We start from the raw sequence: 27,847 nt of genomic DNA, 5'->3' as shown, positions 1-27,847 counted from the left end.
TCTGTATTATGTCCTGTTCTCTGTATACTGTCCTGTTCTCTGTATTATGTCCTGTTCTCTGTATTATGTCCTGTCCTCTGTATACTGTCCTGTTCTCTGTATATTGTCCTGTTCTCTGTATACTGTCCTATACTCTGTATATTGTCCTGTCCTCTGTATACTGTCCTATACTCTGTATATTGTCCTGTTCTCTGTATTATGTCCTGTCCTCTGTATACTGTCCTGTTCTCTGTATATTGTCCTGTTCTCTGTATTATGTCCTGTTCTCTGTATTATGTCCTGTCCTCTGTATACTGTCCTGTCCTCTGTATACTGTCCTGTTCTCTGTATACTGTCCTGTCCTCTGTATACTGTCCTGTTCTCTGTATACTGTCCTGTTCTCTGTATACTGTCCTGTTCTCTGTATTATGTCCTGTCCTCTGTATTATGTCCTGTCCTCTGTATTATGTCCTGTCCTCTGTATACTGTCCTGTCCTCTGTATACTGTCCTGTTCTCTGTATATTGTCCTGTTCTCTGTATACTGTCCTGTTCTCTGTATTATGTCCTGTCCTCTGTATTATGTCCTGTCCTCTGTATTATGTCCTGTCCTCTGTATACTGTCCTGTTCTCTGTATACTGTCCTATACTCTGTATATTGTCCTGTTCTCTGTATACTGTCCTGTTCTCTGTATATTGTCCTGTTCTCTGTATACTGTCCTGTTCTCTGTATTATGTCCTGTCCTCTGTATTATGTCCTGTCCTCTGTATACTGTCCTGTCCTCTGTATACTGTCCTGTCCTCTGTATATTGTCCTGTCCTCTGTATACTGTCCTGTTCTCTGTATATTGTCCCGTCTTCTTTCTCGTGTTAGCTGCTTGCCCCAAGGAAAGTCCCTTCTGCTGATGTCTCTGCGTCTTTATATCTATGGAAATCTCTTCCCCGTCACAATAGACAGAGTTAGAAGTTCTATTTTTGCACCAATTGAACAGCCGGCACACAATCCCTTCAATGGGCCGTATTCTGAGTGTTCCTTATCACCGGCCGGCCAAACCTTCCCAATGAAGTCAGTCTAGGTTGGTCCATTGTCTATCTGCTCCCGGGAGACCCCATTCATGGCATGAAATCTGCTGCAATCTCCAGACACCCTTTAGAGTTTGGAGTTTAGAAGAGTTTGTCGGTTCTCTTCATTTTCCACATTCAGAACAAGTTTCCTCCAACCTGCAGAGTTCCTTCAGCCAGCACGTCCTTCATTATGTCTGCAAGCCTTGGATGTCCTGGTCCAATATCTTCAGAACATGTTCCAGCCATGGACGTGTCTCAGCTGAGCTCCTGAAAGTGACCCCAGAACTACACGCATGGAGCAAGGTAGATACTGAAAATAATGCATGAATAATACTTCCATATCCATACTTAGAGGTATGGCTGCACTGCAGTAGGAGGGGTCCTTCAGACCAAGGAGGGCAAGACTGACCAATGGGAGCAGAAAATGCCTCAATGTCAGTAGTCATTAGAGGGTAACAATCCCCCTGGCTCAGTGGTGATTAGAAAATGACCTGTGGTCAGTAGGAGATAAAATACCCCTTCATTGGTGTCAGTTGAATAGTGCCCCATCATTGGTATCAGTGGGAGGAATAGTGCCCCATCATTGGTATCAGTGGGAGGAATAGTGCCCCATCATTGGTATCAGTGGGAGGAATAGTGCCCCATCATTGGTGTCAGTGGGAGGAATAGTGCCCCATCATTGGTGTCAGTGGGAGGAATAGTGCCCCATCATTGGTATCAGTGGGAGGAATAGTGCCCCATCATTGGTGTCAGTGGGAGGAATAGTGCCCCATCATTGGTATCAGTGGGAGGAATAGTGCCCCATCATTGGTGTCAGTGGGAGGAATAGTGCCCCATCATTGGTATCAGTGGGAGGAATAGTGCCCCATCATTGGTGTCAGTGGCAGTAATGGTGCCCCATCATTGGTGTCAGTGGGAGGAATCGTGTCCCATCATTGCTATCAGAGGGAGGAATGGTCTCCTATCATTGGTGTCATTGAGAGGAATTGTGCCCCATCATTGGTGTAAGTGGGAAGAATGGTGTCCCATCATTGGTGTCATTGAGAGGAATTGTGCCCCATCATTGGTGTCAGTGGGAGGAATGGTGCCCCATCATTGGTGTAAGTGGGAAGAATGGTGTCCCATCATTGGTGTTAGTGGAATTGTGCCCCATTGTTGGTGTCAGTGGGAGGAATAGTGCCCCATCGTTGGTGTCAGTGGGGGGAATAGTGCCCCATCATTGGTGTCAGTGGGAGGAATGGTGTCCCATCATTGGGGTTAGTGGAATTGTGCCCCATCGTTGGTGTCAGTAGGAGGAATAGTGCCCCATCATTGGTGTCAGTGGGAGGAATAGTGCCCCATCATTGGTGTCAGTGCAGTTTGGGGACCACTTTAGTGGTGTATAGCTATATAGAAGGTGTAACAGGCTGCCAGGCCCATGAGGTTAAAAAAGTGCAACCGCTCCTTCCCCGTACTGTCCAGCTGTATGACTGAATTACATGAAAAGTATGATTTTTTTAGTGAAAATGCATAGATTTCATGCTTTTGGAAAATATTGCAAAAAATCTTCTAAAGTTGTATAAAAGGGACCATAATGTGACATATCGTACCGATACAATACCATGAATCCTACTCAGCACTGAAGCCCATAAAGTATCTGCACATGATTAGGCCCTCCCCCATGTCCCAGTGCTCGTTGTGATAGGTTTCTCATGTGCAGGGGGTGTTCCTAACCCCCCCCCCCCCATACCCCGAAAGCCATGTTTAGGGAACCTCAGGCCATCCTCTGAGGATTATCACTATGGATACCGTCTGTTTTTTTTAAAAATATATTTGAATATGTAATTTTCTGTGTTTTCTACAAATGAAGATAGTGAGAATGTTCTATAAAATATAAGGAAAGGTTCTTGTCCTCTGTATGTGAGGAGAGAGAGAAAAGGGGAGACGTGACTAAAACCCTGAAATACATTCAGAGGTCTATTTATTTAAAAAAAGAAACCTCGAATGTTATTTCCTATAACCCTTAGCTCCATCTAGTGACCGCAATGCGGTACTGATGCTTGGAACAGACTTCCAGTAGAGGCAGTGAGTCAGTCAACAGTAAGTGGATTCAAACAAGCTTGGGACAAACATAAATCTATACTCAGACAAAATGGTAAAAAAACTAACAGACAAAAAGGGGCAGACTCGACGGACCACTTGGTCTGTTTTCTGCCTTCACTATTCTATGTTTCTGTCGCAGTCCTACATCTACCATGGACTTCCATCTATCATGGGTCTACACCTACCCTGGTCCTACATCCACTGTGGACCTACATCTACCCTGGCCCTGCATCCACCATGGTCCTACATCCACTGTGGACCTACATCTACCCTGGCCCTGCATCCACCATGGTCCTACATCCACTGTGGACCTACATCTACCCTGGCCCTGCATCCACCATGGTCCTACATCCACTGTGGACCTACATCTACCCTGGCCCTACATCCACTGTGGACCTACATCTACCAATGACCTACATTCATCATGGTCCTACATCCACTGTGGACCTACATCTACCCTGGCCCTACATCCACCATGGTCCTACATCCACTGGGGACCTACATCTACCCTGGCCCTACATCCACCATGGCCCTACATCCACTGTGGACCTACATCTACCAATGACCTACATTCATCATGGTCCTACATCCACTGGGGACCTACATCTACCCTGGCCCTACATCCACCATGGCCCTACATCCACTGTGGACCTACATCTACCAATGATCTACATTCATCATGGTCCTACATCCACTGTGGACCTACATCTACCCTGGCCCTATATCCACCATGGACCTATATCTACTGTGGACCTACATCTACCCTGGCCCTACATCCACCATGGTCCTACATCCACTGTGGACCTACATCTACCCTGGTCCTACATCCACCATGGACCTATATCCACTGTGGACATACATCTACCAATGACCTACATCCACCATGGTCCTACATCCTCTGTGGACCTACATCTACCCTGGCCCTACATCTTTTAGTAACACTATACTATTCTGTAAACACTATTTTGGAAATCTTTATTTAGGATAAGAAGGACAATGCTCATAGAAGGGAAGCAGATTAATGCATTCCTTGCCTTTACTTTGTGTCTACCAGGGACCCCAGAGAGCCTCCATGAGCTGGGTGAGGGAAGTCCTCCTTTTTCCAGGTACGTCACGTCTGTATTTGCTGCCTGCAGCCACTCTTTAGTGCTCTTAATAATTATAATTACAGGGAGCAGAGATAGGCTGTACAATGAACATTTACTACACTTTATCAAATATATCCCAGCAAGAGAAATCAGTAGGCATCTAAAGCCATCCCAGAAACATTTCTGCTACATCACAGAATCCCCTCAGATTAGTTTTGGGTTTTTGTGATTCTAAGCTGTCATAGCGGAGTTTTCAGTATTCCTTTGTGAGGACCAGAATCATGTCATGGACTTCTCTTTTGTACAACATTCTTTCCATGTTCAATATGTGAGGCTGCACTGCGCTCTGGGAGAGGCTGATGCCTGGAACCAGGAAACTGGTTGTGTTTTACCAGCTCCAGTTCAAACCATGAGGTAGGGCCAGGCCAAGGGGTAGGCAGATGGGATAGCTGCCTTACATGTTCAGTAGGAAGGAGGCAGAAAAATGACAGGAGCTGCAACCTATGCCGCTGAAGTAGTTCACAGCACGTGTGTGTGTGTGTGTGTGTGTGGGGGGGGGGGGGGGTTTGGGGGTGAAGAATGTGTGAAGAGCACAGGTTGAACTTTTGCCATGGGTGCCATGAGGATGCCCAATACTATAAAGAATTAGTGGGGCAGCCAGAAGGAAGTCAGAGACACATGGGTGAGTTCAAGGTGTTTCCATGTTTGGCCTTACTGTACTTTTTATTTCAGGAAGACTCCAATGATACATCTTGTTTGCGGTAGAAGATGCTGGGGCTGACCAAAGTATATAATTCTGCTGCATCAGAGTCTACATATTGAACCAGTCAAGTAGATATAACATTAAGAGAACCTGTCTTCTCTTTTTTTAGGAATGTGGACATCACTGAGGACATGGCTAGAGAGGCAATACTCCGGTATCTGTCTACAAAATGCTGCTGCCATCAAGCCAGAGCTGAGGAATTGGTCATTAACAGGTTAACCCAGATGCCCCTGTACCGAGTAAGTGAGATTGTTCACATAGAATGGAAAATCTGCTGAATGCCTCTAAAGTGTAAGTGGGAGCACCAGAAAACAGCAATGGAAACATACAGTATATGAATGACTCACTATAAGTATGAATTGAAAATGTATGGAGCAATATTCAGGAAATATTCCTGAGAAAAATTATAAAATATACCCAGACCCTCCAAAATGAGTCTTCCATAAAGAACATAACTTCCATGTCTCACCCTCCAAAATGAGTCTTCCATAATGAACATAACTTCCATGTCTCACCCTCCAAAATGAGTCTTCCATAATGAACATAACTCCAATATCTCACCCTCAAAATGAGTCTTCCATAATGAACATAACTCCAATATCTCACCCTCAAAATGTGTCCTCCATAAACAACATAACTCCAATATCTCACCCTCCAAAATATGTCCTCCATAAAGAACATAACTCCGATATCTCACCCTCCAAAATGAGTCTTCCATAAAGAACATAACTCCAATATCTCACCCTCCAAAATGAGTCTTCCATAAAGAACATAACTCCAATATCTCACCCTCCAAAATATGTCCTCCATAAAGAACATAACTCTGATATCTCACCCTCCAAAATGTGTCCTCCATAAAGAACATAACTCCAATATCTCACCCTCCAAAATATGTCCTCCATAAAGAACATAACTCCGATATCTCACCCTCCAAATTGTGTCCTCTATAAAGAACATAACTCCGATATCTCACCCTCCAAAATGTGTCTTCCATAAAGAACATAACTCCAATATCTCACCCTCCAAAATATGTCCTCCATAAAGAACATAACTCTGATATCTCACCCTCAAAATGTGTCCTCCATAAACAACATAACTCCAATATCTCACCCTCCAAAATGTGTCCTCCATAAAGAACATAACTCCAATATCTCAACCTCCAAAATGTGTCTTCCATAAAGAACATAACTCTGATATCTCATCTTCAAAATGTGTCCTCCATAAAGAACATAACTCCAATATCTCACCCTCAAAATGTGTCCTCCATAATGAACATAACTCCAATATCTCACCCTCAAAATGTGTCCTCCATAATGAACATAACTCCAATATCTCACCCTCAAAATGTGTCCTCCATAATGAACATAACTCCAATATCTCACCCTCCAAAATGTGTCCTCCATAAACAACATAACTCCAATATCTCACCTTCCAAAATGTGTCCTCCATAAACAACATAACTCCAATATCTCACCCTCCAAAATGTGTCCTCCATAATGAACATAGCTCCGATATCTCATCTTCAAAATGTGTCCTCCATAATGAACATAACTCCAATATCTCATCTTCAAAATGTGTCCTCCATAATGAACATAACTCCGATATCTCACCCTCCAAAATGTAACTTCCATAAAGAACATAACTCCCATATCTCGCCCTCCAAAATGAGTCTTCCATAAAGAACATAACTCCAATATCTCACCCTCCAAAATATGTCCTCCATAAAGAACTTAACTCTGATATCTCACCCTCCAAAATGTGTCCTCCATAAAGAACATAACGTCGATATCTCATCTCCAAAATGTGTCCTCTTTAATGAACATAATTCTAATATCTCACCCTCCAAAATGTGTCCTCTTTAATGAACATAACTCCCATATCTCATCTTCAAAATATGTCCTCCATAATGAACATAACTCCGATATCTCACCCTCCAAAATGTGTCCTCCATAATGAACATAACTCCGATATCTCACCCTCCAAAATGTGTCCTCCATAATGAACATAACTCCGATATCTCATCTTCAAAATGTGTCCTCCATAAAGAACATAACGTCGATATCTCATCTCCAAAATGTGTCCTTTTTAATGAACATAATTCTAATATCTCACCCTCCAAAATGTGTCCTCTTTAATGAACATAACTCCCATATCTCATCTTCAAAATATGTCCTCCATAATGAACATAACTCCGATATCTCACCCTCCAAAATGTGTCCTCCATAATGAACATAACTCCGATATCTCACCCACCAAAATGTGTCCTTCATAAAGAACATCACACCAAGCAGCGGGGGTTTTCTATATCTTCCTAATTACTTGTGCAATCAGGACATCAAACCCCTCAACATGACCTTCCATAGGGTAGAAAATATTCTGCTCCTGGCCTCACTCTACCTTTCTGGCCATGATATTACATTTCTGGATATTTAAGTCCATAAATCAGGTGAGGGAAGCAGTGGATATAGAATCAAGTAAAAGATTTATGAGACTCTTTGAAAATCAGGAAAATTTCAGTCACTTGTTCTTCAATCTTCCAGTGGGTTGAGTATTGAGTACAGGATGTGCTGGAGTGGAGCCTTCCAAGAGTGTCATGTGATGTATATTATATAGCTCTGGGAAGCAATGCAATGTATCCAAAGCAGAAGACAAGAATTCAGAACTCTATGATATGTCAAATGGATCTGTATATCCCCAGTACAGGCTGGAGAGCTTCACAGAGAGCAGACAGCATGAGAAGACCAGCAAGCCATATACTGGTGAGTAGAATACATGATAATTATCACTTAGGATTTTTTGACCAATGCCACCTGAAATAGTTCTGGAATGGATTGATAATGGAAAAAAATCTGCAAAGCATTCAGGTGAAATAAGTTTTGTTGAAAAAAAACCCCCAAAAATAAATAAAAACTCCTTTATAGATCAACCTGCTTCTGCTCCGTAAATCTGGAGAAAGGCTATTAGAGTGCATTTCCTAAATGTGTGCTATGTGGAACATTGTCCCTCTACCATAACCTCCAGATTCGTCCCGGAGACCCTCGAATAAGGAACGCCACCCACAGAATACCTTTCGATATGCAAATCTACAGCCAACGCTCTCAGTACCATTGTGGTGTCGACGGATCAGAACCTCTGTCAGGTTTGTAGTGCTGTCTGGGTCCCTTCTGTGGATATTCTCCATCTCTTTTATATCCCGGTGCCCATTGTCAGGAGAAGAAAAGGAAGTGATGGGAACTCCAGAATGTTACACTTGTCTCTGGAAGAGGAGATCAGGGAAAATCTCCCTAAAGGGTCTTCTGTTCTGGTGATGGTTGTCTACAAGGGGGGTCCCTCTCCATTTGTAGACATTTATTCTGCCTTCCTGGTGTGGCTCTGGGACAAGAAATGGAGGGAAATTCCCACAATGTGACCCAGACAGCAAGGACAAAAAAATGACAGAAGCTTCATATGTCCTCTTCACTATACAAAATTTAAACTTCAGACACCCCCCTCCCCCCCGTACACCCCCCTCCTCCCCTTCCATACACCCCCCTCCGTACACCCCTCATGGAGTAGCACAAAGTGTACACTTCTGCCATTTCAGCAACACATTTATTTATAACAAAGTGATACACATATTCCGCGGTATATTGTTTAGGAAAAAAACCTTTTATTTTGTATGTAATTCACATTTACAAAAAAGTAACAAAACTAAATAACTTTTTTTTTCTTTTTTGGTCAGATGAGTTCAAAGCACAACGTTACTGTAGATAGAAAGTATACATTTTATTTGAGAATGTTTTCCTCTAAAAATGAGAATAAGTCACTGGTCACACTGCTGCGATTTCTGTGCGATTTCAGCGCCATTTCTGAAGACTTTATTGCTGCTTGTGAAGAGTTTCAACGATTTTCTTGCAATTTGCAGTGCAATTTCCATTATATTATATGGATGTGAAATCGCAACAAAACTGCAGAAAAAGTCATGCAAGAACTACTGTAGAAATTGCGCTGCAGAAAATCGCATGTGTTAGGACATTTCTCATTCATAGATGCGATTTCAGTTTGCAAATCGCACCTAAAATTGCACCAGAATGAGGATTCTGCTACAAACCGCTGGAAATTATTTACATATAAAGATCTTTCTCTCCCCTCAATATATCATGAATAGGAAATGAAGATATTCCAGCTTCTCCTATGACTCTTCCTGTGTTGGTGTGTTTAGGTCAGAGACTTGACAAAGCGAACAGAGGAGCCGCACCCCAACTGTGGAACATCAGAGTCCAGACCCCCAAAATGTTCCAGGACGGCTCAGAGAGAATTCCTCTTCCACATTCTTCAGAGCTGAAGGTGAGCCGAGATCCATATTACCCGTCTGGTCAGTGAATACGGGCGAGAAACACTGAAATAACTGCACACTTCTCCATCCATCCATCCATCCAACTAATCTATCCATCCAACTAATCTATCTATCTATCTATCTATCTATCTATCTATCTATCTATCTATCTATTATCTATCTATCTATCTATCTATCTATCTATCTATTATCTATTATCTATCTATCTATTATCTATCTATTATCTATCTATCTATCTATTATCTATCTATTATCTATCTATCTATCTATTATCTATCTATTATCTATCTATCTATCTATCTATCTATCTATCTATCTATCTATCTATCTATCTATCTATCTATCTATTAACTATCTATCTATTATCTATCTATCTATCTATCTATCTATCTATCTATTATCTATTATCTATCTATCTATTATCTATCTATCTATCTATCTATCTATTATCTATTATCTATCTATTATCTATCATCTATCTATCTATCTATTATCTATCTATCTATCTATCTATCTATCTATCTATCTATTATCTATCTATCTATTATCTATCTATCTATCTATCTATCTATCTATCTATCTATCTATCTATCTATCTATCTATCTATCTATCTATCTATTATCTATCTATCTATCTATCTATTATCTATTATCTATCTATTATCTATCTATCTATCTATTATCTATCTATCTATCTATCTATCTATCTATCTATCTATCTATCAAATCCATCCTCACCGGCCACTTTATTAGGTCCACCTTGCTAGTCCCAGGTTGGACCCCTTTTGCTTTCATTCTTCGTGATGTAGATTCAGCAAGGTGTAGGAAACTTTTCTCAGTGATTTTGCCTTTCTGTCACCTGGAACCAGTCTGCCCATTCTCCTCTAACCTCTGACTTCAACAAGGCATTTTCCTCCACACAACTGCCTCTCACTGGATATTTTCTCTTTTTCGGACCATTCTCTGTAAAATCCCAGTAGATCAGCAGTTTTTGAAATACACAGACCAGCCCGTCTGGCACCAACAGCCATGCCACGTTCAAAATCACTTAAATCCCCTTTTTTCCCCATTCTGATGTTTGGTTTGAACTTCAGCAAGTTGTCTTCACCACGTCTAGATGCCTAAATGCTTTGAGTTACTTCCTTGTGATTGGCTGATTAGCAATTTGTGTTACCAAGCAGCTGAACAGATGGACCTTTAAAGAGGCGTGTGAGTGTAGATGTCCTTTAATTGTCCCTTACTCTTGCTCAGGTGTGCCACAAGTGTCAGGGACGTGGACGCTGTAAGTGTTCCAGGTGTGGCGGCTCGGGGCAGGTAAGTTGGACCTCTTCTATTTGTACAGATCTCTGGTACGCTCATTGAAGCCTCCCCATGTCTGCGCAGTTTCGGTGCGGGTGTTCTGGTGGAAGCCGTCAGCGGTCCAGGAACAAGAGGTGCCATGGCTGTTCTGGAAATGGCAGGAGGAGGTGAGTGCGAATGAACACCATCAGATAGTTGTCTGTCCTGATACCTGCAATCGTGTGCATTATCCAGAGCAAGCAGCCAGATTTCAGCTTTTATCACCAATCAGGGCAATGCACACTTTACACATCGACTTATTACATGAAATACGAGTCGTTCTGAATAAATCACTTTTCCTGAATACAAAGTTTGGTTTGATGTTGGCTTTAAATTGAAAGTTTGATGTGTGTTTCAGATGCAGCAAATGTTCAGGTCGCGGCAGAAAAGTCTGTCCTGTATGCAAAGGTGAAGGAAGACTCATCCACTACCAGCAGCTCTCCGTCACATGGTAAGAAGACCGCAATCTGCACCAAAATATTTCAGTGTGGTGATACGGTGACCATTCTGTCCGGTGTGGTGATACGGTGACCATTCTGCCCGGTGTGATGATACGGTGACCATTCCGTCCGGTGTGATGATACAGTGACCATTCCGTCCGGTGTGGTGATACGGTGACCATTCTGTCCGGTGTGGTGATACGGTGACCATTCCGCCCGGTGTGATGATACGGTGACCATTCTGTCCGGTGTGGTGATACGGTGACCATTCCGCCCGGTGTGATGATACGGTGACCATTCTGTCCGGTGTGGTGATACGGTGACCATTCTGCCCGGTGTGATGATACGGTGACCATTCTGTCCGGTGTGGTGATACGGTGACCATTCTGTCCGGTGTGATGATACGGTGACCATTCTGTCCGGTTTGGTGATACGGTGACCATTCTGTCCGGTGTGGTGATACGGTGACCATTCTGTCCGGTGTGATGATACGGTGACCATTCTGTCCGGTGTGGTGATACGGTGACCATTCTGTCCGGTGTGGTGATACGGTGACCATTCTGTCCGGTGTGGTGATACGGTGACCAATCTGTCCGGTGTGGTGATACGGTGACCAATCTGTCCGGTGTGGTGATACGGTGACCATTCTGTCCGGTGTGGTGATACGGTGACCATTCCGTCCGGTGTGGTGATACGGTGACCATTCTGTCCGGTGATACGGTGACCATTCCGTCCGGTGTGGTGATACGGTGACCATTCTGTCCAGTGTGGTGATATGGTGACCATTCTGTCCGGTGTGGTGATACGGTGACCATTCTGCCCGGTGTGGTGATATGGTGACCATTCTGTCCGGTGATACAGTGACCATTCTGTCCGGTGTGGTGATACGATGACCATTCTGTCCGGTGTGGTGATACAGTGACCATTCTGTCCGGTGTGGTGATACGTTGACCAATCTGTCCGGTGTGGTGATACAGTCACCATTCTTTCCGGTGTGGTGATACCGTGACCATTCTGTCCGGTGTGGTGATACGGTGACCATTCTGTCCGGTGTGGTGATACGGTGACCATTCTGTCCGGTGTGGTGATACGGTGACCATTCTGTCCGGTGTGGTGATACGGTGACCATTCTGTCCGGTGTGGTGATACGTTGACCAATCTGTCCGGTGTGGTGATACAGTCACCATTCTTTCCGGTGTGGTGATACGGTGACCATTCTGTCCGGTGTGGTGATACGGTGACCATTCTGTCCGGTGTGGTGATACGGTGACCATTCTGTCCGGTGTGGTGATACGGTGACCATTCTGTCCGGTGTGGTGATACGATGATCATTCTGTCCGGTGTGGTGATACGGTGACCATTCTGTCCGGTGTGGTGATACGGTGACCATTCTGTCCGGTGTGGTGATACGGTGACCATTCTGTCCGGTGTGGTGATACAGTGACCATGCTGTCCAGTGTGGTGATACGGTGACCATGCTGTCCAGTGTGGTGATACGGTGACCATGCTGTCCAGTCTGGTGAAATGTTTCCTTACCCTTTAAAGTATATCTAAACAAACATTAAATATCCATTATGGGTGGACTAACCCTTTATTATGGACACAGAACAGTGACTGCCTAGACTGTTGGACAGATTTTTATCCTCATTGTTCTTTCAGGAGAACTCTGCATTCAGAATATATCTGTGATCCTCCAGTTCCGGAGAATGACTTCCCCACAAGTCTCCTATGGAAGGTGACTGGGGAGGTGATTGTAATGGACAGTGATGTGACGGTAGGTGGACATTTGTTATCATGGATCGGGATTGCTGACCATGAATGGGGGTTTCTGCAACTTTCTGGGAATATTCACCAAGAGTAACATAGGGCAGTCTACAAAACTCATCAACCAATCAGAAAAACTCCTTCACTGACCTGACTGAAGGACACCATGTAGGGTCCAAGAGACTTCCCATACGTATATGACATCATGGTAGGGGTTGAGGAACACCTGGCTGTAAATAATCCTGAGGGTTCTAAAACCTCTTTCCAGTCATTCTGGAACTGTTCTGTTCTGGGCCTCTAATTAGATGGGAACATGTGATCCTAGTCCTACCCCTAACATTGACCCTAATGCTAACAAGAATGCTTTTTTTTCACGGTTGTGCGCCAGAACTAAAACACTGAAGTTCTTGTGAAAATACACCTAAGGGTGTGTCTCTAGTCCACCGCCTGAAGGACTTAGACTCCCTGGAGGACTCAGACCCCCTGGAGGACTCAGACCCCCTGGAGGACTCAGACCCCCTGGAGGACTCAGACCCCCTGGAGAACTCAGACCCCCTGAAGGACTCAGACCCCCTGGACACAAGGCTCCTGACAGGGCTAAAGCTCAACTTGTTCCACCTAGCCAAAAGGCATGGTGTACCCCTCTCTTCAAGGTCAGCTGAAGCCAAATACTAGGAGAGGGGCTCTCCCAAAGATAGACACCCCCCCCCCCCAGTTCAGGGCTTGAATAGAAATTGCATGACATTTCCTATAAACAAAGGATTAGCATCAGAGTTAGTGTTGGGTATAGGGACAGCATCAAGGTTAGTGTTGGGTATAGGAACAGCATCAGGGTTAGTGTTGGGTATAGGAATAGCATCAGGGTTAGTGTTGGGTATAGGGACAGCATCAGGGTTAGTGTTGGGTATAGGGACAGCGTCAGGGTTAGTGTTGGGTATAGGGACAGCGTCAGGGTTAGTGTTGGGTATGGGGACAGCGTCAGGGTTAGTGTTGGGTATGGGGACAGCGTCAGGGTTAGTGTTGGGTATGGGGACAGCGTCAGGGTTAGTGTTGGGTATGGGGACAGCGTCAGGGTTAGTGTTGGGTATAGGGACAGCATCAGGTTTAGTGTTGGGTATGGGGACAGCATCAAGTTTAGTGTTGGGTATAGGGACAGCATCAGGTTTAGTGTTGGGTATGGGGACAGCATCAGGGTTAGTGTTGGGTATAGGGACAGCATCAGGTTTAGTGTTGGGTATAGGGACAGCATCAGGTTTAGTGCTGGGTATAGGGATAGCATCAGGGTTAGTGTTGGGTATAGGGATTGCCTCAGGGTTAGTGTTGGGTATAGGGACAGCATCAGGGTTAGTGTTGGGTATAGGGACAGCATCAGGGTTAGTGTTGGGTATAGGGACTGCATCAGGGTTAGTGTTTGGTATAGGGACTGCATCAGGGTTAGTGTTGGGTATAGGGACAGCATCAGGGTTAGTGTTGGGTATAGGGACAGCATCAGGGTTAGTGTTGGGTATGGGGACTGCATCAGGGTTAGTGTTGGGTATGGGGACTGCATCAGGGTTAGTGTTGGGTATGGGGATAGCATCAGGGTTAGTGTTGGGTATGGGGACAGCATCAGGGTTAGTGTTGGGTATGGGGACAGCATCAGGGTTAGTGTTGGGTATAGGGACAGCATCAGGGTTAGTGTTGGGTATGGGGACAGCATCAGGGTTAGTGTTGGGTATGGGGACAGCATCAGGGTTAGTGTTGGGTATGGGGACAGCATCAGGGTTAGTGTTGGGTATGGGGACAGCATCAGGGTTAGTGTTGGGTATGGGGACTGCATCAGGGTTAGTGTTGGGTATGGGGATAGCATCAGGGTTAGTGTTGGGTATGGGGACAGCATCAGGGTTAGTGTTGGGTATGGGGACAGCATCAGGGTTAGTGTTGGGTATAGGGACAGCATCAGGGTTAGTGTTGGGTATAGGGACAGCATCAGGGTTAGTGTTGGGTATAGGGACTGCATCAGGGTTAGTGTTGGGTATAGGGACAGCATCAGGGTTAGTGTTGGGTATAGGGACAGCATCAGGGTTAGTGTTGGGTATGGGGACAGCATCAGGGTTAGTGTTGGGTATGGGGACTGCATCAGGGTTAGTGTTGGGTATGGGGACAGCATCAGGCTTAGTGTTGGGTATAGGGACTGCATCAGGGTTAGTGTTGGGTATAGGGATTGCATCAGGGTTAGTGTTGGGTATGGGGACAGCATCAGGGTTAGTGTTGGGTATGGGGACAGCATCAGGGTTAGTGTTGGGTATAGGGACTGCATCAGGGTTAGTGTTGGGTATGGGGACAGCATCAGGGTTAGTGTTGGGTATGGGGACAGCATCAGGGTTAGTGTTGGGTATGGGAACAGCATCAGGGTTAGTGTTGGGTATGGGGACAGCATCAGGGTTAGTGTTGGGTATGGGGACAGCATCAGGCTTAGTGTTGGGTATGGGGACAGCATCAGGGTTAGTGTTGGGTATGGGGACAGCATCAGGCTTAGTGTTGGGTATGGGGACAGCATCAGGGTTAGTGTTGGGTATGGGGACAACATCAGGGTTAGTGTTGGGTATAGGGACAGCATCAGGGTTAGTGTTGGGTATGGGGACAGCATCAGGGTTAGTGTTGGGTATGGGGACAGCATCAGGGTTAGTGTGAAGGGTTCTTTGGGGTAAAGGGTTAAGAATGGCTGATTTCAGCACTTTATGTGATAATCTGACATCCTGTCACAAATCTGCTGGGAGACATTCAGGCCGATCACATGTATGGGTGCGTCCCTGCGCCCTGCGTTAGGGCAATACATTGACATGATGGAAATGTACCTGGACTTTTCATGCTCACCATATTGCAGAGATCGGTCACCTTGATGTTTGGCTTCTATATGTGGGGCTCCTTCCAGAAGGAATGGTGGCGCACATATACGGAACATTTTGTGGCGAGCAATGCTGCGCGCTCATAAATTTAGGTTCATCATTAAAAGATAACTCCAACCAGACAGATGAACATTTTACAAATCGAATAGAAACTTGCTGAATGTATTTGTCACACAAAGCTCAGAGTCCCGTATGCCACGTTCTGCCAATCGGAGATTCAGGACATTTCCAGGATAATGTGACCAGCTGGGACGTTTCTTGGAGATCCGACATTCCTGGCAGTCGTAAACATTCACCTGTCTGTAACCACCGCAGAGATCTCAGCGATACATGATGTATTATCGCCATTAAACAAGAGATCCTTGAAGGGCATTGTCAATAATTCCAGAATCCCCCGGACGTCCCGTCATTAGATGATCCAACAAACACATCGATCGCCCATCGGAGCAAAACAACCCGCGTGATTGCTTTGTGATATGAAGCTATTTGACGATGGCTGAGAAACCATCACCTCAGTGCGTCAATGTACGCCGAAATCTCACATTCTGATTGGACGCTGAGAGGAGTCATCTCACCATTCTATGAGAAACCTTGAACAGCCATTCTTAACCCTTTACCCCAAAGAACCCTTCACATTATGTTCAGGTCTTGGGGACCCCCGTTCTAAAATCTGTACTATGGGGGTCAGTGGGAATAATGTTCCTTACATTGGGGATCAGTGGGAAGAATGTCCCTTACATTGGGGGTCAGTGGGAAGAATGTTCCTTACATTGGGGGTCAGTGGGAAGAATGTCCCTTACATTGGGGGTCAGTGGGAAGAATGTTCCTTACATTGGGGGTCAGTGGGAAGAATGTTCCTTACATTGGGGGTCAGTGAGAAGAATGTCCCTTACATTGGGGGTCAGTGGGAAGAATGTCCCTTACATTGGGGGGGTCAGTGGGAAGAATGCTCCTTACAGTGGGGGGTCAGTGGGAAGAAGGTCCCTTACAGTGGGGATCAGTGGGAAGAACGTCCCTTACATTGGGGGTCAGTGGGAAGAATGTCCCTTACATTGGGGGTCAGTGGGAAGAATGTCCCTTACATTGGGGGTCAGTGGGAAGAATGTTCCTTACATTGGGGGTCAGTGGGAAGAATGTCCCTTACATTGGGGGTCAGTGGGAAGAATGTTCCTTACATTGGGGGTCAGTGGGAAGAATGTTCCTTACATTGGGGGTCAGTGAGAAGAATGTCCCTTACATTGGGGGTCAGTGGGAAGAATGTCCCTTACATTGGGGGGGTCAGTGGGAAGAATGCTCCTTACAGTGGGGGGTCAGTGGGAAGAAGGTCCCTTACAGTGGGGATCAGTGGGAAGAACGTCCCTTACATTGGGGGTCAGTGGGAAGAATGTCCCTTACATTGGGGGTCAGTGGGAAGAATGTCCCTTACATTGGGGGTCAGTGGGAAGAATGTCCCTTACATTGGGGGTCAGTGGGAAGAATGTCCCTTACATTGGGGGTCAGTGGGAAGAATGTCCCTTACATTGGGGGTCAGTGGGAAGAATGTCCCTTACATTGGTGATCAGTGGGAAGAATGTCCCTTACATTGGGGGTCAGTGGGAAGAACGTCCCTTGCATTGGGGGTCAGTGGGAAGACAGTCCCTTACATTGGGGGTCAGTGGGAAGACAGTCCCTTACATTGGTGGTCAGTGGGACGAACGTCCCTTACATTGGTGGTCAGTGGGAAGAACGTCCTTTACATTGGGGGTCAGTGGGAAGACTGTCCCTTACATTTAGGTCAGTGGGAAGAATGTCCCTTACATTGGTGGTCAGTGGGAAGAACGTCCCTTACATTGGGGGTCAGTGGGAAGACTGTCCCTTACATTGGGGGTCAGTGGGAAGAATGTCCCTTACATTGGGGGGTCAGTGGGAAGAATGTCCCTTACAATGGGGGTCAGTGGGAAGACTGCCCCTTACATTGGGGGTCAGTGGAAAGAATGTCCCTTACATTGGGGGTCAGTGGGAAGACTGTCCCTTACATTGGTGGTCAGTGGGAAGAATGTCCCTTACATTGGGGGTCAGGTGGAAGAATGTCCCTTACAGTGGGGGCAGGGGCCGACTGACAACTCATGGGGCACCCAGGCAATAGGGGATCATGGGTCCCCTGTGTCCTTGCCCAAACTCAAAAAAGCCTATGAAAATGGTACCAGGGGCATCTCCTGAGGCCCCCTACTGACCCCGGGCCTTCTGGCAGTGCCTGAGTTTCCAAATGGTCAGTCCGCCTCTGATTGGGGGTCAGTGGGAAGAATGTCCCTTACATTGGGGGTCAGTGGGAAGAATGTCCCTTACATTGGGGGTCAGTGGGAAGAATGTCCCTTACATTGGGGGTCAGTGGGAAGAATGTCCCTTACATTGGGGGTCAGTGGGAAGAATGTCCCTTACATTGAGGGTCAGTGGGAAGAATGTCCCTTACATTGGGGGTCAGTGGGAAGAATGTCCCTTACATTGGGGATCAGTGGGAAGAATGTCCCTTACATTGGGGGTCAGTGGGAAGAATGTTCCTTACATTGGGGGTCAGTGGGAAGAATGTCCCTTACATTGGGGGTCAGTGGGAAGAATGTTCCTTACATTGGGGGTCAGTGGGAAGAATGTTCCTTACATTGGGGGTCAGTGAGAAGAATGTCCCTTACATTGGGGGTCAGTGGGAAGAATGTCCCTTACATTGGGGGGGTCAGTGGGAAGAATGCTCCTTACAGTGGGGGGTCAGTGGGAAGAAGGTCCCTTACAGTGGGGATCAGTGGGAAGAACGTCCTTTACATTGGGGGTCAGTGGGAAGAATGTCCCTTACATTGGGGGTCAGTGGGAAGAATGTCCCTTACATTGGGGGTCAGTGGGAAGAATGTCCCTTACATTGGGGGTCAGTGGGAAGAATGTCCCTTACATTGGGGGTCAGTGGGAAGAATGTCCCTTACATTGGGGGTCAGTGGGAAGAATGTCCCTTACATTGGGGGTCAGTGGGAAGAATGTCCCTTACATTGGGGGTCAGTGGGAAGAATGTCCCTTACATTGGGGGTCAGTGGGAAGAATGTCCCTTACATTGGGGGTCAGTGGGAAGAATGTCCCTTACATTGGGGGTCAGTGGGAAGAATGTCCCTTACATTGGGGGTCAGTGGGAAGAATGTCCCTTACATTGGTGATCAGTGGGAAGAATGTCCCTTACATTGGGGGTCAGTGGGAAGAACGTCCCTTACATTGGGGGTCAGTGGGAAGACAGTCCCTTACATTGGGGGTCAGTGGGAAGACAGTCCCTTACATTGGTGGTCAGTGGGACGAACGTCCCTTACATTGGGGGTCAGTGGGAAGAACGTCCTTTACATTGGGGGTCAGTGGGAAGCTTGTCCCTTACATTGGGGGTCAGTGGGAAGACTGTCCCTTACATTTAGGTCAGTGGGAAGAATGTCCCTTACATTGGTGGTCAGTGGGAAGAACGTCCCTTACATTGGGGGTCAGTGGGAAGACTGTCCCTTACATTGGGGGTCAGTGGGAAGAATGTCCCTTACATTGGGGGGTCAGTGGGAAGAATGTCCCTTACAATGGGGGTCAGTGGGAAGACTGCCCCTTACATTGGGGGTCAGTGGAAAGAATGTCCCTTACATTGGGGGTCAGTGGGAAGACTGTCCCTTACATTGGTGGTCAGTGGGAAGAATGTCCCTTACATTGGGGGTCAGGTGGAAGAATGTCCCTTACAGTGGGGGCAGGGGCCGACTGACAACTCATGGGGCACCCAGGCAATAGGGGATCATGGGTCCCCTGTGTCCTTGCCCAAACTCAAAAAAGCCTATGAAAATGGTACCAGGGGCATCTCCTGAGGCCCCCTACTGACCCCGGGCCTTCTGGCAGTGCCTGAGTTTCCAAATGGTCAGTCCGCCTCTGATTGGGGGTCAGTGGGAAGAATGTCCCTTACATTGGGGGTCAGTGGGAAGAATGTCCCTTACATTGGGGGTCAGTGGGAAGAATGCTCCTTACATTGGGGGTCAGTGGGAAGAATGTCCCTTACATTGGGGGTCAGTGGGAAGAATGTCCCTTACATTGAGGGTCAGTGGGAAGAATGTCCCTTACATTGGGGGTCAGTGGGAAGAATGTCCCTTACATTGGGGGTCAGTGGGAAGAATGTCCCTTACATTGGGGGTCAGTGGGAAGAATGTCCCTTACATTGGGGGTCAGTGGGAAGAATGTCCCTTACATTGGGGGTCAGTGGGAAGAATGTCCCTTACATTGGGGGTCAGTGGGAAGAATTTTCCTTACATTGGTGGTCAGTGGTAAGAATGCCCATTACATTGGGGGTCCATCAATGAGCCTTCCCCCATCTCCATCTATGAGCCTTCTCTCCCCACCTCTATCAATGAGCCTTCCCTCCCCACCTCCATCAATAAGCCTCTTTTCCCCCATCTCCATCTATGAGCCTCCCTCCCACTTCCAACAATTAGCCCTACCCCCACCTCCATCAATGAGCTGCCCCCCAAACCTACTACAATGAGCCCCCCTCACCTCCATCAACGAGTCTCCCCCCACCTCCAACAATGAGCCTTTCCTCTCCATCTCCATCAATGAGCCTTCCCTCCCCACCTCTATCAATGAGCCTTTCCTCCCCACCTCCATCAATGAGTCTCCCCCCATCTCCATCAATGCACCTTCCCTACCCACCTCCATCAATGAGTCTCCGCCTCACCACCTCCATCAATGAGCCTTCCCTCCCCTGTCCCCCCACCATCAGTGCATGTTTTCTTGTGTTTTGTTTATGCACCTTTTTGTGTGTTTAATATGTATTTTTAATGAGCTTCCATAGACTTTAATATGGTCATAAAATCAGGAAAATGCATAAAATATCGGAGATGTGAACGGGCTCATTGGAAACAATGCATTTTTTACGACACTTGCATTCTTGTGGGTTGCAAAATGCACATGAAAGCCCAGAGGTATGAAGCCGGCCTTAGTGAGTACTATGCGTGGGTCCAACATCCATATCATTGGGGGTCCCATTGGCACTAGGAGGCCTGGCTGAGTGCAGATACTGCCATAAACCACATGGCCCCACCATGAGGAAGCTCAGCCTTCGGTTTACCATTCAGGTGGATTGTGTTTTCCTGAAGAGGAAGATCTAGAAGTGCTTACAGTCAGGTCAGCTCGGGATTGGTTGGGATGATCAGCACAGACACTCTGCCACCATGTCTTATCATTCACTGTGGATCAGCGCTCCTTCCTGCATTACTATTCATGTGATTGGATGTTTTGTTAGGTGAGCCCCGTCCCGGGATTTCCAGAATCATCCGAAGTTCTGATGGTGTCCCAGAGGCTGATCCGGGAACACGGCCAGATCTGTGGCCCCTCCTGCCACATCCTCAGGCAGGTACTACAGACGCCTTATTGTGAACCGTACTATACGGTGGTTTATGAAGGTTTTCTTTGCTATAGTCGGGACTCAGAATGAAAAAATACATTTTATAAAATTCTTTTTCTGGTCAGGAGGAGTCAAGTATTATGAAATGTGAAAGTCATTGAATGATGGATCCCAGTCAGCCGCTTTGGAATCAGAGATGAAGGTTTTGGTTGGTTCACATTAGTCAGAAGGTAGTTGTAGATTCCTTCACACCTCCCGTCCTGTTCTTGGACAAATCTCATGGTGATTGGATGAAGGTGCTCCCTGTGTTGGTATAAATGTTGGGGGGTCTTCCTGACACCCCTTAGAACTGAAGACATTGGATGAACTGTGATGCCATGCTCAGGATTCAGGGCTGGGACAAGGGGGGGGGGGGGGGGGCGGCTGCCCTGGGTGCAATGGACTACTGTAGGGATGGGGGGGCCTTCCTTCTGTTACAAGGTAATGACAGCGGCAGAGATTTCGACAAGCGAGTGACTGCTGGGTGTAGGATCCCCTCATTTGCACATCATGAATGGGGGAGGGGGGTGCAGTTTGGCATCTTTGCCATGGGATGACCTTGTCCTGGCACTGCTATGATTGGAGATCTAAGCAAAGGACTGCACTTGCACCAGCCCGGCACAGCACCAGATCCCAACAAGACAGCAGCCCCCGCTACCAATGTGCCGCCAGACAACGCCAGTGGCCCCTACGCTGGCCAGGAATGACACCAGGGGCCCGTCATTTGTGCTCGGGGAAAAAAAAGCATCAAAATATAAAGACCGGCCATACTTTGTCATAGAAATGTATCTAAAACAAGAAACACAATAAGAATATATAGAGGAGCAAAAACAGAGAAAAGTCTGAAGAATGAAATCTCACCACCAGGAATCCCCTCCCCCCACTCCATCCATTGCATCCTCTACAGATCCCATGACAGCACATTTGGTTGTCTTCATGGTTCTCTCTATGGTCTTCTCTATGGTCCTGCAGATCGGTCTGGAGCGGTGAATCGCATGATAATCCCAATTTCCATAATTCTCTGCAGAGAACACAAATCTCAAACTGTATATTCAGAGGCATAAAAAAAATCAATCAGGAAAACCCAAAATTCAGATGGTTTTTATAAATGCTGCAAATTTTCTGAGAATTGTTCGGTTCTCTGAAAGATCATCAAATCCAATGATTTGCAGCTAACCGAATATTCTGAGCGTTTAATCTGCAATAATTATTTATTACCACAAGATGGCGACAAGGAATTATTTGGATGCTTCAGGAGTTCTATATAAAGTAGATCTACAGACAATAATATATATAAAATTGTGACGGGAGAGACTTTGGGTGGGGGGCCCATGGAACACGGCTCACTCTGGGTGGGGGGCCCATGGAACACGGCTCACTCTGGGTGAGGGGCCCATGGAACACGGCTCACTCTGGGTGGGGGGCCCATGGAACACGGCTCACTCTGGGTGAGGGGCCCATGGAACACGGCTCACTCTGGGTGGGGGGCCCATGGAACACGGCTCACTTTGGGTGGGGGGCCCATGGAACACGGCTCACTCTGGGTGGGGGGCCCATGGAACACGGCTCACTCTGGGTGGGGGGCCCATGGAACACGGCTCACTCTGGGTGAGGGGCCCATGGAACACGGCTCACTCTGGGTGGGGGGCCCATGGAACACGGCTCACTCTGGGTGGGGGGCCCATGGAACACGGCTCACTCTGGGTGTGGGGCCCATGGAACACGGCTCACTTTGGGTGGGGGGCCCATGGAACACGGCTCACTCTGGGTGGGGGGCCCATGGAACACGGCTCACTCTGGGTGGGGGGCCCATGGAACACGGCTCACTCTGGGTGGGGGGCCCATGGAACACGGCTCACTTTGGGTGGGGGGCCCATGGAACACGGCTCACTTTGGGTGGGGGGCCCATGGAACACGGCTCACTTTGGGTGGGGGGGCCCATGGAACACGGCTCACTTTGGGTGGGGGGGCCCATGGAACACGGCTCACTTTGGGTGGGGGGCCCATGGAACACGGCTCACTTTGGGTGGGGGGCATGGAACACGGCTCACTTTGGGTGGGGGGGCCCATGGAACACGGCTCACTTTGGGTGGGGGCCCAATGGAACACGGCTCACTCTGGGTGGGGGGCCCATGGAACACGGCTCACTTTGGGTGGGGGGCCCATGGAACACAGCTCACTTTGGGTGGGGGGCCCATGGAACACAGCTCACTTTGGGTGGGGGGCCCATGGAACACAGCTCACTTTGGAGAGGTGGGGAGACCCCTGTCTCAGCTCCCCATATCCCTCTTATGTGTAAGTCACCTTGTGCCTGTTAGGGGTACAGGGTGATCTGTCCTAATATTGGGGGGGGTTGTGGATTGTTTGGTGTCATGTGACTGCATCCCATTGTTCTATTGTGTGTCTTGCTTGAGAGCAATCTATTATGGGATGTATGTGTTTTTGTATTGGCTTGGTGGGGGTGTCTCCAGCAGCCCTCCCTCCTGATGGGACTATCTGCTGGTGTGAAGTTTGAATACCTGTGTGTCTCTTGTTACTAAATGTAGATTGCCCCGCCCTGTGTCATTATGCAGGGAGGGGGGGTTGTCCCGCCCTGTGTCATTATGCAGGGAGGGGGGGTTGTCCCGCCCTGTGTCATTATGCAGGGAGGGGGGGTTGTCCCCTGAGTGTATATATCTTGTATCTGTGTTCAAATAAACTAGACTACCTCCTGCTTTACTTCAAGACTGGTGTCGTCTAGTCCTGTATGGTCTCTGTGGTGTCAGTGGTCGGTGTTCGGACAGATTGGTGTCGTCTAGTCTTGTATGGTCAGCGGTGGTGTCAGTGGTCAGTGTTCGGACAGATTGGTGTCGTCTAGTCCTGTATGGTCTCTGTGGTGTCAGTGGTCGGTGTTCGGACAGATTGGTGTCGTCTAGTCTTGTATGGTCAGTGGTCGGTGTTCGGACAGATTGGTGTCGTCTAGTCTTGTATGGTCAGCGGTGGTGTCAGTGGTCAGTGTTTGGACAGATTGGTGTCGTCTAGTCCTGTATGGTCTCTGTGGTGTCAGTGGTCGGTGTTCGGACAGATTGGTGTTGTCTAGTCTTGTATGGTCAGCGGTGGTGTCAGTGGTCGGTGTTCGGATGGAGAAGCGGGAGTCTAATGGAAGTACCCGAGTGCAGTTTGGGGTCGGTCCCGTTATAATATGATTAAATATAATATATTGCTGCCTAGCAGTCTTTGGATGCAGGGGCTGCGTTTGTTTTCTTTTTTTTTTTTTATTTTCACCTGGTGATTCTGTCACATCCTGGCCACTCACTGTACTGTGTCTATGGGGTAGCAGTGTTCTTACTATAGGCTTCTCTCCTGATTTGGACTATAAACACCTTCCCCACTCCTCACCTACTTTTCATAGGGAGGAGGGGTTTGCAGATCCCAGCGGATAGTTGGGGAAGCGCCAACATTGTTTGATATTTGAGTTCAGTAGACAGGAAGTTAGAAGGGCACTGGGTTTCTGGCAGGATCAGCAGGTTATGCTTTGGGAAATGTTCTTAGCCTGAGGACAATGACGTCTCATGTTTTTAGATCGATGATCTGCATGATATGACGCGGGGTGTTCTGGGGTGTTCTGGGGGGTGCAGATCCTTTAAGGGCCGCAGGCAGCAGTTTTACCTGAAGATCCAATATTTAGCTTTTCAGTTTCCTGGGAACTGGGGTGATAATTGCTGCAAAGGGCCTCCTTGATGTCAATTGTTCCTTGTGAACTGTGACTGCCCCCTATCTCTGCCTGGCTGCTCTGTGACTGCCCCCTATCTCTGCCTGGCTGCTCGGCGACTGCCCTCTATCTCTGCCTGGCTGCTCGGCGACTGCCCCCTATCTCTGCTTGGCTGCTCGGCGACTGCCCCCTATCTCTGCCTGGCTGCTCGGCGACTGCCCCCTATCTCTGCCTGGCTGCTCGGCGACTGCCCCCTATCTCTGCCTGGCTGCTCGGTGACTGCCCCCTATCTCTGCCTGGCTGCTCGGCGACTGCCCCCTATCTCTGCCTGGCTGCTTGGTGACTGCCCCCTATCTCTGCTTGGCTGCTCGGCGACTGCCCCCTATCTCTGCCTGGCTGCTCGGCGACTGCCCCCTATCTCTGCCTGGCTGCTTGGTGACTGCCCCCTATCTCTGCTTGGCTGCTCGGCGACTGCCCCCTATCTCTGCTTGGCTGCTCGGCGACTGCCCCCTATCTCTGCCTGGCTGCTCGGCGACTGCCCCCTATCTCTGCCTGGCTGCTTGGTGACTGCCCCCTATCTCTGCTTGGCTGCTCGGCGACTGCCCCCTATCTCTGCTTGGTTGCTCGGCGACTGCCCCCTATAGGCCGCCATATTAATATCTCATGTGTTTGATCACACAGCAGCAGACGGTGGAGCTGATCCCGGTCACACATGTGCAGTACGAATACAGAGGGAGGAGCCTGTCATCCCACGTGTACGGTCGGGAACGCAGAGTATACGCCAAGCGTCACCCCCCCAGCCTCTCCTGTGGCTGCACAGTCATGTGATGCTTCGAATCTGACCCGAGGACTGACCACTGACATATGACCCGAGGACTGACCACTGGCATATCAGTCGGAGACTGCTGTAAAACACAGAGAGGAAACCTACCTACAAGTGGGACTTACAGCACATTGTCCTGGAAAATCCCTGATGTGGACACCCCATAACCCCGATGTGGACACCCCATAATCCTGATGTGGACATTTCATAATCCCGATGTGGACACCCCATAATCCCGATGTGGACACCCCATAATCCCGATGTGGACACCCCATAATGCCAATGTGGACAACCCAAAAAATTCCTGATGTGGACACCCCATAACCCCGATGTGGACATTTCATAATCTCCGATGTGGACACCCCATAATCCCTGATGTGGACACCCCATAATCCCCAATGTGGACACCCCATAATCCCCGATGTGGACACCCCATAATCCCCAATGTGGACACCCCATAATCCCCGATGTGGACACCCCATAATCCCCGATGTGGACACCCCATAATCCCGATGTGGACACCCCATAACCCCGATGTGGACACCCCTCTGCAGAACCACATTTTATTCCTTCATTATAAAGATGATATGTAAGAAGATGCTTCACATCGCAGTATGACCGCAAAGAGTAATAAACGCTGAGGCCCCATTCACACTGTGGCGGTACGGTGACACATACACACTGTGGCGGTAGGGTGACACGTTCACACTGTGGCGGTAGGGTGGCACGTTCACACTGTGGCGGTAGGGTGGCACGTTCACACTGTGGCGGTACGGTGACACATACACACTGTGGCGGTACGGTGGCACGTTCACACTGTGGCGGTACGGTGACACATACACACTGTGGCGGTACGGTGACACATACACACTGTGGCGGTACGGTGACACATACACACTGTGGCGGTAGGGTGACATGTTCACACTGTGGCGGTAGGGTGACACGTTCACACTGTGGCGGTAGGGTGGCACGTTCACACTGTGGCGGTACGGTGACACGTTCACACTGTGGCGGTACGGTGACACGTTCACACTGTGGCGGTACGGTGACACGTTCACACTGTGGCGGTACGGTGGCACGTTCACACTGTGGCGGTACGGTGACACGTTCACACTGTGGCGGTACGGTGACACGTTCACACTGTGGCGGTAGGGTGGCACGTTCACACTGTGGCGGTACGGTGACACGTTCACACTGTGGCGGTACGGTGACACGTTCACACTGTGGCGGTACGGTGACACGTTCACACTGTGGCGGTACGGTGACACGTTCACACTGTGGCGGTACGGTGACACGTTCACACTGTGGCGGTACGGTGGCACGTTCACACTGTGGCGGTACGGTGACACGTTCACACTGTGGCGGTAGGGTGACACGTTCACACTGTGGCGGTAGGGTGACACGTTCACACTGTGGCGGTAGGGTGGCACGTACACACTGTGGCGGTACGGTGACACGCTCACACTGTGGCGGTAGGGTGGCACGTTCACACTGTGGCGGTAGGGTGGCACGTTCACACTGTGGCGGTAGGGTGGCACGTTCACACTGTGGCGGTACGGTGGCACGTTCACACTGTGGCGGTACGGTGGCACAATCACACTGTGGCGGTACGGTGACACGTTCACACTGTGGCGGTACGGTGGCACAATCACACTGTGGCGGTACGGTGACACGTTCACACTGTGGCGGCACGGTGACACGTTCACACTGTGGCGGCACGGTGACACGTTCACACTGTGGCGGCACGGTGACACGTTCACACTATGGCCGCACAGTGGCTGAGTGGTTAGCACTTCTTTATTGATTCAAATCCCAACCACGGCGCCACCTGCCTGGAGTTTGCATGTTCTCCCTGTGCCTGTGTGGGATTCCTCCGGGTACTCCAGTTTTCTCCCACACTCCAAAGACATGCTGGGATGATAAGTGGATCTTGTCTGCATTGTCCCTAGTATGTGTATGTATGAATGTGAGTTAGGGACCTGAGATTGTACGCTCCTCGGGGGCGGGGCCTGATGTGAATGCACTATATATATTGTGGGAACTCGCTTCAAGTGGTAGAGCTCTTCTTTAACACACAGCAACTTGCTTTCTTTTCATGGCTTTTTTGCCCACTTTTATTTAAGAAAGTTCAAACAACAAAAATGCTTCCCACGCAGGGGTATCCACCATCAAGCAAAAC

At 48.2% G+C, this 27,847-nt stretch overlaps 1 protein-coding gene across 4 annotated transcripts; it reads left to right on the top strand.

Annotated features, from left to right (window-relative positions):
• Positions 1-997: 997 nt before the first annotated feature.
• LOC149430924 (protein SSUH2 homolog) lies at positions 998-26,316 on the top strand. Of its 4 annotated transcripts, none has more exons than XM_089665911.1 (11): positions 998-1,345; positions 4,179-4,230; positions 5,085-5,214; positions 7,674-7,734; positions 9,177-9,301; positions 10,563-10,625; positions 10,695-10,777; positions 11,008-11,100; positions 12,749-12,863; positions 21,014-21,120; positions 25,527-25,680. In XM_089665911.1, the coding sequence occupies exons 1-11, from the start codon at positions 1,336-1,338 to the stop codon at positions 25,543-25,545; spliced, it is 858 nt and encodes a 285-aa protein (XP_089522037.1). In that variant the 5' UTR covers positions 998-1,335; the 3' UTR covers positions 25,546-25,680. The 4 variants fall into 4 exon arrangements, with proteins under 4 accessions (XP_089522037.1, XP_089522034.1, XP_089522035.1 ...); XM_089665908.1 differs by having other exon boundaries at positions 1,002-1,345; positions 21,014-21,124; positions 25,527-26,316; XM_089665909.1 differs by lacking the exon at positions 4,179-4,230 and having other exon boundaries at positions 1,002-1,345; positions 21,014-21,124; positions 25,527-26,316.
• Positions 26,317-27,847: the final 1,531 nt, after the last annotated feature.

This window comes from Staurois parvus, unplaced genomic scaffold, assembly GCF_062004578.1.
Source record: "Staurois parvus isolate SC_StPar_1 unplaced genomic scaffold, SC_StPar_1.0 ptg002406l, whole genome shotgun sequence".
Lineage (NCBI taxonomy): Eukaryota > Metazoa > Chordata > Amphibia > Anura > Ranidae > Staurois > Staurois parvus.
The sequence above is the reverse complement of the archived record's forward strand: the minus strand, read 5'-3'. Positions and strand labels throughout refer to the sequence as shown.